The sequence below is a fragment of the Mirounga leonina genome, unplaced genomic scaffold (genome assembly GCF_011800145.1).
Source record: "Mirounga leonina isolate KUSES-001 unplaced genomic scaffold, KU_Mleo_1.0 Mir_152, whole genome shotgun sequence".
Lineage (NCBI taxonomy): Eukaryota > Metazoa > Chordata > Mammalia > Carnivora > Phocidae > Mirounga > Mirounga leonina.
Genome location: NW_023270380.1, coordinates 2969719 through 2984604, shown reverse-complemented (window position 1 = coordinate 2984604; position 14886 = coordinate 2969719). Strand labels below are relative to the sequence as shown.

The 14886-nt window shown below is 41.5% G+C and overlaps 1 protein-coding gene across 1 annotated transcript in view; it reads right to left on the bottom strand.

Moving 5' to 3' along the window:
- Positions 1-14886, bottom strand: part of DISC1 (DISC1 scaffold protein) — a 369242-nt gene that overhangs the window by 824 nt on the left and 353532 nt on the right. Inside the window, exon 12 of the mRNA XM_035008463.1 lies at positions 9847-9964. Within this exon, the coding sequence (XP_034864354.1) occupies positions 9847-9964 (118 nt within the window). The remainder of the gene's footprint in view (positions 1-9846; positions 9965-14886) is intronic.

Below are 14886 nucleotides of genomic sequence, written 5' to 3'. Positions count from 1 at the left end.
CCAACTGGGAGGTGCCGTGATGGAGGGTCAGTGTGACTGGGATTCCTGCTAAGCCCCAGACAGGGGCGGCTCAACTGCTTGGACAGCCCAGAGGGCAGAGGGCTGGAAATTAGAGGGTCCACAAGAATTCCAGTATTGGGGGCCACCATAGGTCCAGACTCGGAGTCGTGAGGGACCATAGTCCCTGTTGGCCATGAGCCAGACTTGTTACCTTGTACAAATCACTTCGAACCTCAGTTTTCTGGTGAAACAATGATTTCCAAACCCCTGTAGGTTCTAATCTGCTGTCCTGTGTTATCATACCTCCCAGGGATTTGTAAAATAGCCATTCAGGGTACTCAAGATTTGATGGAGGAGTGCAGGGAGCTTGCCCTTTCTGGGTTGGCTGGTTGGTTTTTCTTTAAACAGTTGGGTTCTTACTTTCCTCACCTTTAAAGTTATTTCTTAACTAGAGAAAACCATCATAGAGAACTTAGCAAATAATCATATGGGCTAAATAAGGCTGTCATTCTCTTAAGAAATTAGCCCTTTTCTGGGACTATGTTTAACAAATGGTTCTTTTTCTATTCACGGTGAGGTCCCTGTTTCCTTGAGTACCTATAGTCAGAACAACTCAAAGATAAACAGGACAAGAGACAGATTGAATTCTTTTAGTTTCATAAGCAAATTAATTTCACTTCATCCAAGAGCAATGAAGGGGAAGTATGGGAATATGTCACTTAAACATCACTTAAATACTGTTAAATCATCACATGAGGTCAAACCATTTAAGTATTCCTAGATCAGATATGGAGAAAACAGGGAGAAAGCTTTGGGAAAAGTAGCTCTCACAGACCATCAATGCTACAATGTTATTTATATTTAAGTACAATGTCAATGCAATGTCAAGAGAAAAAGATACCCCCAGGTTATAACTGTAGAAAGCTTTCTCTTTCTTTTTTAAATAAAGAACTCCAGAGGATCCTGGGAATTATGCAAATGAACTTTTCCTAAGCAAAAATGCTGAACCACCCTGAAAAGCTTTTGGCAGCTTCACCAGACTTCATCATTTGTGTAATTTACATTCATTTACTAGGATGGTTCGCTCCTTGCACTTGAACTTGAGGGGAATGAGGGTGGGGATGAGTGGGTGCAAGGAAAGAAAGAATCCCGTATTTACCTAAAAAAATAAAATAAAATAAAAGGCTTCATTTTCTTCCATTTCTCTGGACAACTCTGCTAATCTTTAGTGAAAACAACTATGATTTTATATGAGTAAAAGCATATGGGGTCCCAGACTAAATACCAAGCTGCAATTTAATCACAAAGTTATGTTACATTTAATAAAGAATAAGCATAGAGCTTAAGTAGTTTATGAATCCTGAGAAACTCTTGAGATTTAATTACCTTTAATATGCAGCCTGGGACTACACTCCCCTATTTGTAATTATTATTGCTAAAAGATGACACTGGTTTTTAGAGAGAGGATTGAACCAAAATAAGATATTTCTTAAAGAACTTGTACAATTCCTGGCCCTGGCAGAACACACTGAAAGGTTTTTAAAAAGAGACCAAGAGAGAAGCCACAAAGGAAAAAGACTAAGTTATATAATTAAACTAACACATCAGCCCTTCATAGAACAATCAGCAATGACACACGGAGGAATCAGAAGACAGGGATTGAAGCAAATGATCACCAGCAACGGAAAACTGGCAAATCACTTAATGCTTTCATTTTCTCACTTGGAAAATGCACATTTTCAGGAGCTCTCCTCCACTAGCTAGAAGGGATACTGCCCAATTCATGAATTGTTTAATAAAACCAACTAGATCTTCAAAAACATAAAATAAAAATAGAAAATAGAAATAAATAAAGTGCATATTCTCATACCTTCTTCCCAAGGATAGAATTAAAAGAAATATTTTTTTTCTTGTAAGCATATAGGGCCTTTTGTGAGGCGCTATGAAATGTAAGGTTTATTTACTAATGCAGTGGATGTAGCGAACAGCCTAGGCTCTGTCGAAGCAGGACTAGACATCAGAAATCCTGGAAACCTCATTTAGTGAGCCTATAGAGTAATGATCACCAAAATGATTAAAATCATGTTTTTATTACAAGTGTTGATGAGGATGTGCAGAAAAAGGAACCCTCTTGCACTGTTGGTGGGAATGCAAACTGGTGCAGCCACTGTGGAAAACAGTATGGAGGTTCCTCAAAAAATTAAAAATAGAGCTACCCTATGACCCAGGAATTCTACTACTGGGCATTTACAAAAAAGAATATGAAAACACTAATTAGAAGAGATACATGCTTCCCTATGTTTATTGCATCATTATTTACAACAGACAAATTATGAAAGCAGCCCAAGTGTCCATTGATAGATGAATGAACAAAGAAAAACTGATACATATATATATATATATAATGGAATGTTACTTGGCCATATCAAAGAATGAAATTTTGTCATTTGCAACAACATTGATGGACCTAGAATATAATGCTAAGTGACATAAATCAGAGAAAGACAAATACCATATGAGCTCATTCATATATGGAGTTTAAGAAACAAAACAAACAAAAATACTCTTTTTTTTTTTTTTTTTTTTGGTTTAAGACTCTTAACTGTAGGGAACACACTGATGGTCACCAGAGGGGAGGTGGGTGGGGGGATGGGCAAAACAGGTGAAGGGGATTAAGAGCACACTTATCATGATGAGCACTGGGTGATGAATGCAAGTGTTGAATCACTATTTTGTGCACCTGAAACTAATATAACACTGTACATTACCTACACTGGAATATTTTTTATAAACTGAAAAAAATCATGTTTTTATTTACCAAATACCTCTCTCTAACCAACCTGCCTGTATGATGCCTTACAAATGTAAGTTCCAAAACATTTTGATTGCACTAAAATGGAAGAGAATCCAGGATAAAATGTGCAGTGGGAGTGGGGAGGACCAAGTTACAGAACAGTTTCTATGGAATGAAAAACCTATACACATAAGTGATTTCTGCTAGAAAAGTGCCTTGGAAGGACACAGTGATAAACTTCTAGGTATTGAATCTGGGAGGAATATGCAGCCTTTTATTTTTTTTTCATACTTCTGTAATATTCAAATGGACATGCATACTTTTATATTTAAATCAATATATTTATAAAAGAAATCACTTGAAACATTTCACCATTAAGCAGTTGGGGAAATAAAAGAATAGAAAGAGAATAGAAAGAGATCCTTGTTCTTTCCTTCACTCATTCAAATATTCAAACATTTCCTGAGCTCCTACTGTGCACTAAGAAAGGTTCTGAAAAAAAAAAGAAAAAGAAAGTTTCTGGATGTAAGAAGCACAGGAGTGAACTAAACAAAGTCACGGCCAACCTGCCATGTAGTGCCAGCAAGCGGAACAGAAAATAAATTCACACGGGCACGGATGCAGACTGCTAGATGGAGGTGGTAGAGGGTTTGGAGCAAGGGAGCAAGGGAGTGACTGATCACTCCAGCCACTTTCATCACTAGTAGGTTCAAGGGGGCAAAGGAAGAAGCAGGGAGATCAGAGGAGGTGGTTGCAATAATCCAATAATCCAGGGAAGAAAAGATCACGTACTGAACCCAGCTAGTGGCCGTGGAGGTGAGAGGTGACCAGATTCTGCATATGTTCTAAAGGTTGAGCCAAGGGCATATGGTGATGGACCAGATGTGGAATGTGAAAGAAGGAAAAGGCATTGAGAATGACTCCCAGATTTTTTATCTAAGCAATGAACTTGCAATTTATCAAGGAGATGACTGAACATGAGTTGGATTTTTTTGAGGGTTGGGAGGAATTTTGGAAAAGCCTATTTGTCAGCCAAGGGGAAATGTTGAGTGGGAAGCAGACATGAGTCTGAGGTTTGGGGTGAGATCCAGCCTGGAGATACGTACTTGGAGGTTATGTTGAAAAATATATTTTAAAAAATATTTTCATACTTTCTCACTTTATTCCATTTGCTACAGCTAACCAAGATCTTAAGGTTACTAAGTAGAGTAGGTTTAGAATCAGCGTTTCTGATTGTTAGTCCAATAAACTCAACATGGGAGCCCATTGACATATTTGACCTTGGTTTTTATCAAACCACTGAGCAAATAAAGTAAAACTCAAGTACTGAATTTTAGGTAGATATGATGGAGGCTCACTCATCTAAGTATAAGAGTAAGTCTCAAAGAGCTGAATGATTCTTGTGATTGCCTGTGCCCTTGAGACTTCTAGAGCTAAATATAAAGTTCCCCTGTAACAGATATGCCACCAGATTATCTGTGGCATCTAAGAAAATGAGCACATTAATTATAAGAATGGCACAAGGATTGACATGCCAACATCTTTAAAAACACCTTTGGAGCCCAACACCATTCTTTACCACCTTGGGGTAGACTATTCACATATTAAGCAACTGTATAACTTCTTGCTAACAAAGTTAGGCAAGCTGCGTTTGCAATCCATAAAGGGGTAAGATAGTAAGACACCTTTCCCAGATGTCATGCAGGCATACGGTGGTAAGACAATATCGTCATTTAGGGCAGCCATTTGCAAAGACCTTCAAATTCTTTCAAGGAGATCTTTTGTTTACATATAAAAACAATTGAGTGTTTGACTGTCAATTGGGTTTCCAAGCAATCCTGTTAGAAGCGTAGGCAAAAGTAGATCAGCTCATCTGGTCTGGTTCGGTTCAAAAAGAAACGACAGTATTCCTCTGAAACGGCCTCTCATTTGTTAAAGTGTTTCTTCCCATCAACAGTGATGCCTTTGCGGCCCTTTGGGCTTTACAGTGTGAGGACATTTAACTTCAGGAAAAAGCCGAAGGGGAGGAATGCAGCTATTGAAGAGCAAGGAGGAAAGCCTCATGAATGCACGTGACCTGCTGGAATACATTTGATGTTTTTACAGGGGCACTCTTTGGGATGCCCACCCAGTGCCAAGTTCACGTTGTGCCGAGCCAACAGCAGGACAGCCCAGGATCCACACTACCGCCTCGGCTTCCTCCCCCCACCCCGCTCCCTTTGGCGGAAGCCAAAGGAATTAATCCTGGCCACCATATCCGCATCAGCCCAGCACACACAACGCCACAGTGCTTTCAACGACAGCCTCTTACGGTCTGTTTTCTTCTCTCTAAGATTCATAACTAGAGTTCTGTGATCCCCATGGCCCCTCTTCCAGCTCTTTAGCTCTAGAGTGGAAAACATTTCCAAGAAGGCCCAACAATCTCCCTTTACCTGTTACCTTTGTCTGTTCAAGCTACACAATTGAAAGTTGAACCAGACATGGGATCTTAAGGGGATGTGATGTTTGTGCATGTGCCTGGATGTATTTAGGGTATTTGCATGCCATCAAGCACCACCAAAACTAATCGATTGGGCACCATGCATTCCAAATAAGCAGAGAGAGCAGAATTCCATGAAGGTCTCCCGGACATGGATGCAAATAGAACCGCAAATAGAAGCAGTCTGACCCCATCCCATCTGTGACTCACAGGCAGGGAGAACTGCCCTGGGGCTTTGAAATATGCCCAAAGTGTCCCAATTTTAGGTGTGCTTGCCCCTCCTTTGAAAATGTGTTGTAGAGTTGAAGGAGAAAAAAAAAAATGAGAAGAAACCTGCTTAAAAATCCACCTCACCTGGATAGTTTTCAGTTGAAGCGTTTTGAACATGGAGGAACCCTTCAAAATGGTTTTCGAAACATAACTGCTAATTAGGACCCAAAATGACTGTGAAATTGTACTAGAGACTCAAACTGATGCTCTTGGAAATCCCGACTTGACTGGCAGGGAAGTCACACCTCCTGTCCTCTCCTCAGACAGGAGACATGAGTCACCTCTCTGAGTTGGCCGGCATTTCCAATTAATGGCGCACACTTCTTTCAGACACTCGCCACCACAGCAGCTGATGGGCTTGTGTCGTCCTTTGGTCATACTACCTGTAATTTAGTGAGTCTGTCAGGATGATGGAGACAAGGGCTATTCTCTCTCCCTTCTTGGATCTGTCAATCCAATGTCTTCTTCATAAAAAGCAGGACACTCTCTGCAGGCTGCCTGTAGCCCCAGGATCAAGTCAGGATGCCCAGAGGATCTGTTTGGAAGCTCATCTCCACTGTCGATGAGTGGTCCACCCCTCGCTGACGCCTCACTAGCAACCCTTTCTCACGTGCATGGCTTACGCAGAAGCTCAGTGCCTTCCACATGAAGCATGAGCATCCGTAGCTGCCAAGGCTTGAATCTTCTGGACATGGACATTCATGGTGGACTCATGTTCATTGTGTTCATGCTACATCATAGGCACAGTAGGCTCTGGCAGAGTGCTTAATGGAATCAAACAAAAATATGACACTCACTGTGTAATTCTTTCTTGTTGTTGATGGCAAGCTGTTTCTTTCAACCATACACAGCTTTGTATCTTTGATCAAGAATGGAAACACAAACCAGTCAGAGTTTGGCTGGAGGATTCAGCAGCCTCTTTGAAGCTCTAGATAAGCTCTAATTTGGAACAAGGGCTTTGGTTTGTGCAGGGAGGGAGCCTCTGCAGAGCCTTGTAAATATGTCTTTCTATCTTAGGGTGCCACGTTCCCCTCAAATCTAAGTGCTGTTTTGTAGGAGTTCAAAGATTAGCTTCTGTGTCTTTGCTCTCAATTGGGGACACAGAACAAAGCCTGGGATTCGGAGGAAAGTTTGGGTTGAAATCCACATTGCAGTACAGATTTGGTTGGAGGGGAGGAAAGTGTCTTCCGTACCTAAACAGTGTTTTCCAACCCAGGTCTGACATACCCCCAGTATGTCTCCACTTATCTCAGCAAGGATCAGCCAAATTCTCAAAAACAGAACTTCAATAGCTACTTTTATTATAGCTTAAAAATTTTAGAGTAACTGTATATTCCACATAACAGGCCTGTCCATTTACTTGTAGGCAGAGCTACCTCCCAATGGGCCAACAAGGACCACAGAGCTTGCCACTCATTAGAAATGACCCTGGAGCAGTCACCTAATTTCGGTTTTCTCAACTATCAAGTAGAAAGATTAATCCCCATCTACCTATAGCTGTTTGGTAGACTTAAATGACTTTTTATATAGGCCACTCTGTGGTTACAGACTGACTCATTCAAGCATCTATTACGAAATAATTGAATAAACCTGTCTTGAAACCTCTTACATATAAATAGGATGTGGCTGGAACTTTTGACACAAACACTGAAAATGTTGAGGCAAATGGACTTGGAGAATGTGATTTCTACCTAAAACCTAGCACCTACCATGTACAAACGTGTTAAAGAATTTTCCTGAATACAGCCTTGTGTAGCCCTCATGAAAATCTTAGGGACACATGTTACCGTCCACTGTTGCAGATGAGGAGGCTGAAGCATGAAGAGCCTTTATCAATTGTCCATGGTCCTGCTGCTCCTGAATCGTGGACTGGCTGTGGGGCCACTAAAAGGGGCTTATCTACACACAGCTCTGCCCCCTCTCAGCCTCCTCCTCTGCCACTCATCCCTATTGGGAAAACCCAATTCCCTAGAACCAAACTTGACTATAAAATTTAGAAAATTTAGGTCTAGAGACCAGCACACACCCCGCCCCCAGCCCTTAGAATTGCTACCTGACTCCACTGTAAGCCTGAGGTACGTCCCACTGGGGAAAGCTCCCACCTGTTGGGCTGGGGGCCGGGAACCCCTCTAGATGCATTGCCTCTCTGCATTCCATCGCTCCCAGACGCCCAGGCACAGATAGTCACTTGCCCGTTTGCTGGAGCCCATGTCCCTTTATAAGTCCTCAAATCCAGGTGATCCATGAACATAGAATAAACAAAAATGCAAGCCAAGAACTCTTCTGCTATTTCTTTGGCCAACTTTGTAGTGATAGTTTAAACACCAGTTTTATAAGGGGCAGGAAATTATGAAGAACAAAATGTCTGCTTTTAAAAATCTACCTTGATGGTAATGCAAGCTGGTGCAGCCACTCTGGAAAACAGTATGGAGGTTCCTCAAAAAGTTGAAAATAGAGCTACCGTATGACCTAGCAATCACACTACTGGGTATTTACCCCAAAGACACAAATGTAGTGATCCGAAGGGGCACCTGCACCCCGATGTTTATAGCAGCAATGTCCACAATAGCCAAACTATGGAAAGAGCCAAGATGTCCATCAACAGATGAATGGATAAAGAAGATGTGGTATATATATACAATGGAATATTATGCAGCCATCAAAAAAAACCTGAAATCTTGCCATTTGCAATGACGTGGATAGAACTAGAGGGTATTATGCTGAGCGAAATAAGTCAATCAGAGAAAGACATGTGTCATATGATCTCACTGATATGAGGAATTCTTAATCTCAGGAAACAAATTGAGGGTTGCACTGGAGTGGGGGTGGGGTGGGAGGGATGGGGTGGCTGGGTGATGGGCATTGGGGAGTGTATGTGCTATGGTGAGTGCTGTGAATTGTGTAAGACTGATGAATCACAGACCTGTACCTCTGAAACAAATAATGCAATATATGTTAAGAAAAAAAAAGAAGAAGAAGATAGCAGGAGGGGAAGAATGAAGGGGGGGAAATCAGAGGGGAAGACGAACCATGAGAGATGATGGACTCTGAAAAACAAACTGAGGGTTCTAGAGGGGAGGGGGGAGGGGGGATGGGCCAGCCCGGTGATGGGTATTAAGGAGGGCACGTTCTGCATGGAGCACTGGGTGTTATACGCAAACAATGAATCATGGAACACCACATCAAAAACTAATGATGTAATGTATGGTGATTAACATAATAAAATAAAATTTTAAAAAAACTACCTTGAACAACGTGAAAGTAATTGTTGATTAAGCTGAAGAAATTTCCTGCTAAGTTTAATAACCAAGGTCTAAGATTTAAAGTTATAATGAGGAAGGAAACAGTGCTGAATCCATCATTAAACTACTGTGGATCTGAATACCTGTGATTAAGATTAGTCCTTGGCCATTCAAAGCTGTTTACACACACACAAACACACACACACACATACAGTCACTCAAGATAAAGTATAAAAAGAAGCAGAATTCTGAAAAGTAAGACAGCAATGAAAAGCAAAGACCAAAATAGCTACATTTCCCACAAGCTCATTTGTAAGAGTCATACTACTGAATAGAAAAGATGAATGAACCGAGAATTGTTTTTATCAAGAAACGTGTCCACTTCTGATTGAATAATTGAAAAGATACAAGATGGGGCTGCAGATACCCTCATCTGTGTGCACATCCATCCATTTGCCCTCGAAAGAACTAACCAGAACTGAGTACGTCCACAGATCTGCACGGGATATGCACATATACCGAAGCTAATATGTTCTTACGCCTTCTTGCTCAGCGGCAGCTAAGGTTGAGGAAGGCATCTGCAGATGGGACATCAAGTATATGGAGTCTTGTGCAAGAAGAAATTGAAAAGGAATGACCTAAAGTCCTATTAGTTATGATACTCTACTGCTCATTCCAGGGTAGAATTGTACGGTAAAGAAAATATAGAGAAGCCCCTAGAAAAACAGCCGGTCAGACCCAAAACCATCTGTGCCCCACAAACCCAGCTTCATGCCCCCTGAAAACTGCATTTTGTTTCGGCCTTCTATGCGTGTCTAAACTTCATGGTTAATTTTTAGTGGTCAGGCTTAATAATCAAAAATGCTGAATTACTCACCAAAAGCTAGAGAGAAAACACTGCATATAGGATGATCTCAAAGATCTAAGGTGTGTTCTGCTATAAATAACAGCAGTATCTATTTGTTTCCATCTGCTAGGGCATGGAAAAATTGAGTATTTTTTTAAGACTTGCTCTTACAAAACAACTAGCAGGTGCTTAATCTGCAAGATTAAAAGGATATGAATGAGATCTTCATCATGGCTGTGGATTGCCGTGTGAAGCTGATCTTCTAAGTACAATAACTTCTTGTCTATGGCTTCACATTTTTCTCCAAGTTCTGCAGAAAGGACGCAAGATTCCTGGCCAGAGAAAAAGAAAAAGATCACTTGTAAGCTATCGACTTTTTCAGGACCATGAGCACATCTGTACTTTACCCAGTGGTACCCAGAAGGAAGATTTCCCAACAGAGCCCCCCCAGCTTCTGCACGCCAGGAGAAGCATGCCAGAACCTTGGTCTTCCCTGGAGGTCATTCTTGAGAAGACATGAACCAATTTCAGGTTATTACCGAATGACAAGCTCCGCGGGTGACCTCCCTTATCCGGTCATTTCAAAGTGCTCTTTCCAGGATGTCAACTCCTAACATCGAATTATCAAAGGGGAAGCCTGAGTCTCCCAGCTGCATCCGTGGGCAGACTCACAATGTAACAGGAATTCGAACCAAAGTCGGGCTGAGGCGAGTCAGAGGAGCAACCCGGCTGCACCTGTAAGAACAGAGCTAGTCCTTTAAGGGCACAGGAACCCAATAGGGCACTGGACATGTCTTCACACACTAGTCACAGTGTCTGAAAGTTAGAAAATTAAGGAGACTTTAAATGCCATGGGGTATGTATTATATATACAGTTTCCGCTGCCACCACCCCAAGTGTTAATCCGCTCTCCCTCTCACCAGAGCAGAAGCCCCAGAAGATCAGAGCTGCTGAATGATAGGCCCCAGAAGAGCAAGGTGGATGGTGGCCTGCTCACTGTGGGGTCCAGAGCCCCTGACACACGGCAGGCATGGGGTACTCATTGGTTCCATGAATGGACATCCGAGTCTTAGAGCTCCTTCCTTCTCAGAGGCTTCCCCTTCAAACTTATATCCCACACATGAACCCCAAAAGTGTCCTCTCTATCTCACTTCCCAGCACAAAACCACCACCACAGAGCAGAGTCCAAACTCGGCCCCTTCACAACCGGCCACAAGGCTCACATCAGTTGTGTCCCCTCTCACACACAATCTAATTTTGGCCAACTGGATGGCCCTATTGCTTCCGGTCACGCTATTCTTCCAGCCGTTCTGATATGCGTTAGGTTCTCACAAGTGAAGGTAAAGCCCCTACAGGCATATGGGCTACCCATTCATTCCACACCTTCAAGCGCAATAACAGGACTTGGAAAAGAAAAGAATAAACAAGGTCAAAAAAAATGAGGAAGGGAAACAGAATCTTAGAACAAAGGGAAAGGGAAAAAGCAGCATTATGCTTAGTGAGATAAGCCAGACAGAGAAAGACAAATTTTGCATGATACCACTTCTGTGTGGATTCTATAAAAGCTGAATTTGTAGAAACAGAGTGTAGAAGGGTGGTTACCAGGGCCTGGGGCGTGGGGGTGGGGAGATGTTGTTAAAAGGGACAGACTTGCACCTAGAAGATGAATTAAGTCCTGGTTATCTAATACACAGCACAGTGATTATAGTCAACAATACTACAGTATAAACTTGGAAAATACTAACAGACTAGATGGGAAACGTTCTCACCACAACAAAGATATGATACTTATGTGATGTGAGAGAGCTGTTAGCTAACACTAGGGTGGTAATCATATTACCATACATAAAATGTCCCAAGTCAACACATTGTGCATCTTTTTTTTTTTTAATTTTTAAAAAATTTTTTTTCTTTTTTCTTTGAGAGAGAGACAGAACGTGCATAGGAGTACAGGTTGGGGGGACACAGAGGGAGGGGGAGAGAGAGAATCTTAAGCAGGCTCCACTCCCAGCATGGAGCCCAACACGGGGCTCTATCTCACACCCCTGAGATCATGACCTGAGCAGAAACCAAGAGTCTAACACTTAACTGACTGAGCCACCCAGGTGCCCCAATATGTTATTCATCTTAAACTTACAGCCTGTTCTAAGTCAATTATATTTCAGTAAAAAAAACATAATAAATAGATAGATAAAAAGCACCAAAAAGCAAGTCATTAAAATCTAACCCCCAAAATTTAAAAATAAAAATACATACATACATACATACATACATACAATTTAACCAAATGTAAAAGTAATATTTTCTCAACCTGGAGTGAAAGTCTTCGAAGGTATACTAAAAAGAATTTTGCATAAGGGAAAGAATTAAGATATATATTTAGATTAAACTGCAGGGTTACTACAAAAGCTACAATTAATACCCAAAAAGAACAATGAAATGCCCAGGTGTGGTGATATTTACTGTTAAAAAGGACTTAGAGATCACGAGTTATGTAATATTATAATTGGAGGCCATGAATAATCATTAAACCCAGATATGTAACTTAATATTCATTATATTAACTCCAGAATGCTTTTGAGTTTATATCCCAGTTGGTCAACTATATTAGAATAGAACAGGGCTAAGGGGAACTATAAATAACTATTGCAAATATTGGAGAAGTCTTTTGTATTGCAAGTAAATGTATAGACAGAAGAAAAAAATCTAGTGACAACATCAAACCATTTCAAGGACAAATGGACACAAACGAGAAGGTCCATGAAGCACGCATGACGGTTTGCCCGTCATTGATCACGGCAGTGATGATGAGAAGTCGGCGAATATATAAAAATCACATATGCATCCTTATTTTACTGATCCTAAAAGTAATCACATTCTCATTCAAAGATGCAGAATTACAGGGCAGACAAATCACACGGAAGCGGAGACAGTGGGCAATGAGCAACGCCACCATCATGCGTGAAATAAATGAGTCGCGAAAAAGAGCATCTGGAGGCAAATGATTGGCAGCCATGAGACTCTGAGTCATACACAAAGGAGAAAAGCATCGTGTTGGGGGGTGGGGGGGAATGCACATGACTGAAAATACATTTGAAGAGAGGAAAAACACAGGCTCAGAACGCAGAACCAAGGAATTGAAAGCACTTAAGATAGAGGCAAATGACTTAATCCTCACCTTCAGGCTAAAACAAATAGAAATCAAAGCTGAATTAAATTCATTTAAAATATGGCTTTACAGGGGCACCTGGGTGGCTCACTTGTTAAGCGTCTGCCTTTGGCGCAGGTCATGATCCCAGGGTCCTGGGATCGAGCCCCACATTGGGCTCCCTGCTCCGCGGGAAGCCTGCTTCTCCCTCTCCCACTCCCCCTGCTTGTGTTCCCTCTCTCGCTGTGTCTCTCTCTGTCAAATAAATAAAATCTTTAAAAAAATATATGGCTTTACATTTGCCCCCCCCACAAACAGATAAGCCCCACCTGTTTGCCTTTTAGAATTATGTACAGATTGATAGTGATTGCGTGAATCGGGAAAACATTTCAGACCAGGTAGCAAAAACTTTAAATTGTTCATAGCCTGTGATCCATTAATTCCATTTCCTGGAATCTATCACAAAGAAATAAATTTTATTTGCATTTAAATAACTTTTATTAAACCTTTTAAATAAGTATGGAAAATGTTACATATGTTAAATAAAAATATATTTTAATAATGCAAAAATAATTGCATGAAAAGCATGGGAAAGAAGAAATAAAATGTCCAACAATAAAAGGGGTGGTTAAAATAAATTCTGGTATATTTAATTCATATTTAGCCATTAAAATCATCTTTAAGACAGTAATATTTAATGATGAGGCAATATACAATGGAAAAAGCACTAAAATATTGACAATTATTATTTCGAAGAGTGGTGTTATAGAAGATTTTTATTTTCTTCTCCATACTTTGTTGTATTTTCCACCTCTCTAAAATATAAGAAAGAAAAAAGTTACCGAGGACACTGATTCAAGCCATAATGGAATAGTATGGAAGAAATACACCTGAATATTTTTAAAAGCAAGTTCACAGATTAAAAAGACATAAAGAGGCAAAAAGAAACTCAAAGAACTTATGGTTCTATGACCACTAACGGAAGACCTGACTGGCCCTCTGACACTGGGCTGTTTCTCTAACTCATAGAATCTCTATGAGGCTCCTACACAGACCACGACTTGGTGGCCCAACAGACGCTGCTCCTGAACTCCTGGTCCTGTGTGTGACCCAGCTGGGCGTTACTTGGGAGTTTATGGAATCTTGGGAAGAGAACTCATTTAAGACCTCACCTGAGCAGTGACAGCTGATGAAGGGCAGATCTATGTATTTCTACCAACCTGGTGAAAAATTCTACTCTGTCCAAAGGAATCCTACCTGACCACAGAGACCAAGGTGGGACCAGAGTCATGGGTATAAAGTGAACACAGTTGCAGAGGTCCTGCCTGTCAACCTTAAACCTGAGGGACTAGGCAGAACTTTTGTATTTTCCATGCTATGCCCAGGTATGGCAGAGTGTATGTGTAGCCCCAGCCATACAGCCTTCCAGAACCTTGCCCCTCTGCTGTTTATTACTCCTCCCCCTTGAACCTGGCTGGGCTGTTGAGAATTGAAGGATTCTTTTCAATGAACAGAACATGGCAAAGGTGACATGCCTGACTCTCATAACAGATGATATGTCTTCTCAGATCACTTGCCCTTGAACCTGGCCTCCATGTTGTGAGGAAGCCCAGAGCCCACGGCAAGCCATGTGTGGGTATCTGGTTGAGAGTCCCAGCTAAGGTCCCTGCTGACAGCCAGACACAGATGGGACTAAGTCTTCAGATGATTCCAAGCTCCACATTCGAGTCATCCACCTGACAGTCAAACAGCGTGGGGCAGAGACAGCCTTTCCTGCAGTGCCCCATCCGAATTCCTGACCCACAGATCCATGCATATTGTAAATGGTTGTTCTAAATCACTAAGTTGGGATGATTTGTCATGCAGTTATAATTGCTAGCACAGCGGGCTAGACAGGTCGTACCCTACACAGGATCCTGTGTGGATAGATAGGACTGTTGCAGAATGTTGGTAGGAAGTGCACTGCCTGGATTGATAGGACTGTTGCAGAACGCTAGTAGGAAGTGCACTGCCTGGATAGATAGGACTGTTGCAGAACGCTAGTAGGAGAGTGCACTGCCTGCATAGATAGGACTGTTGCAGAACGCTAGTAGGAGAGTGCACTGC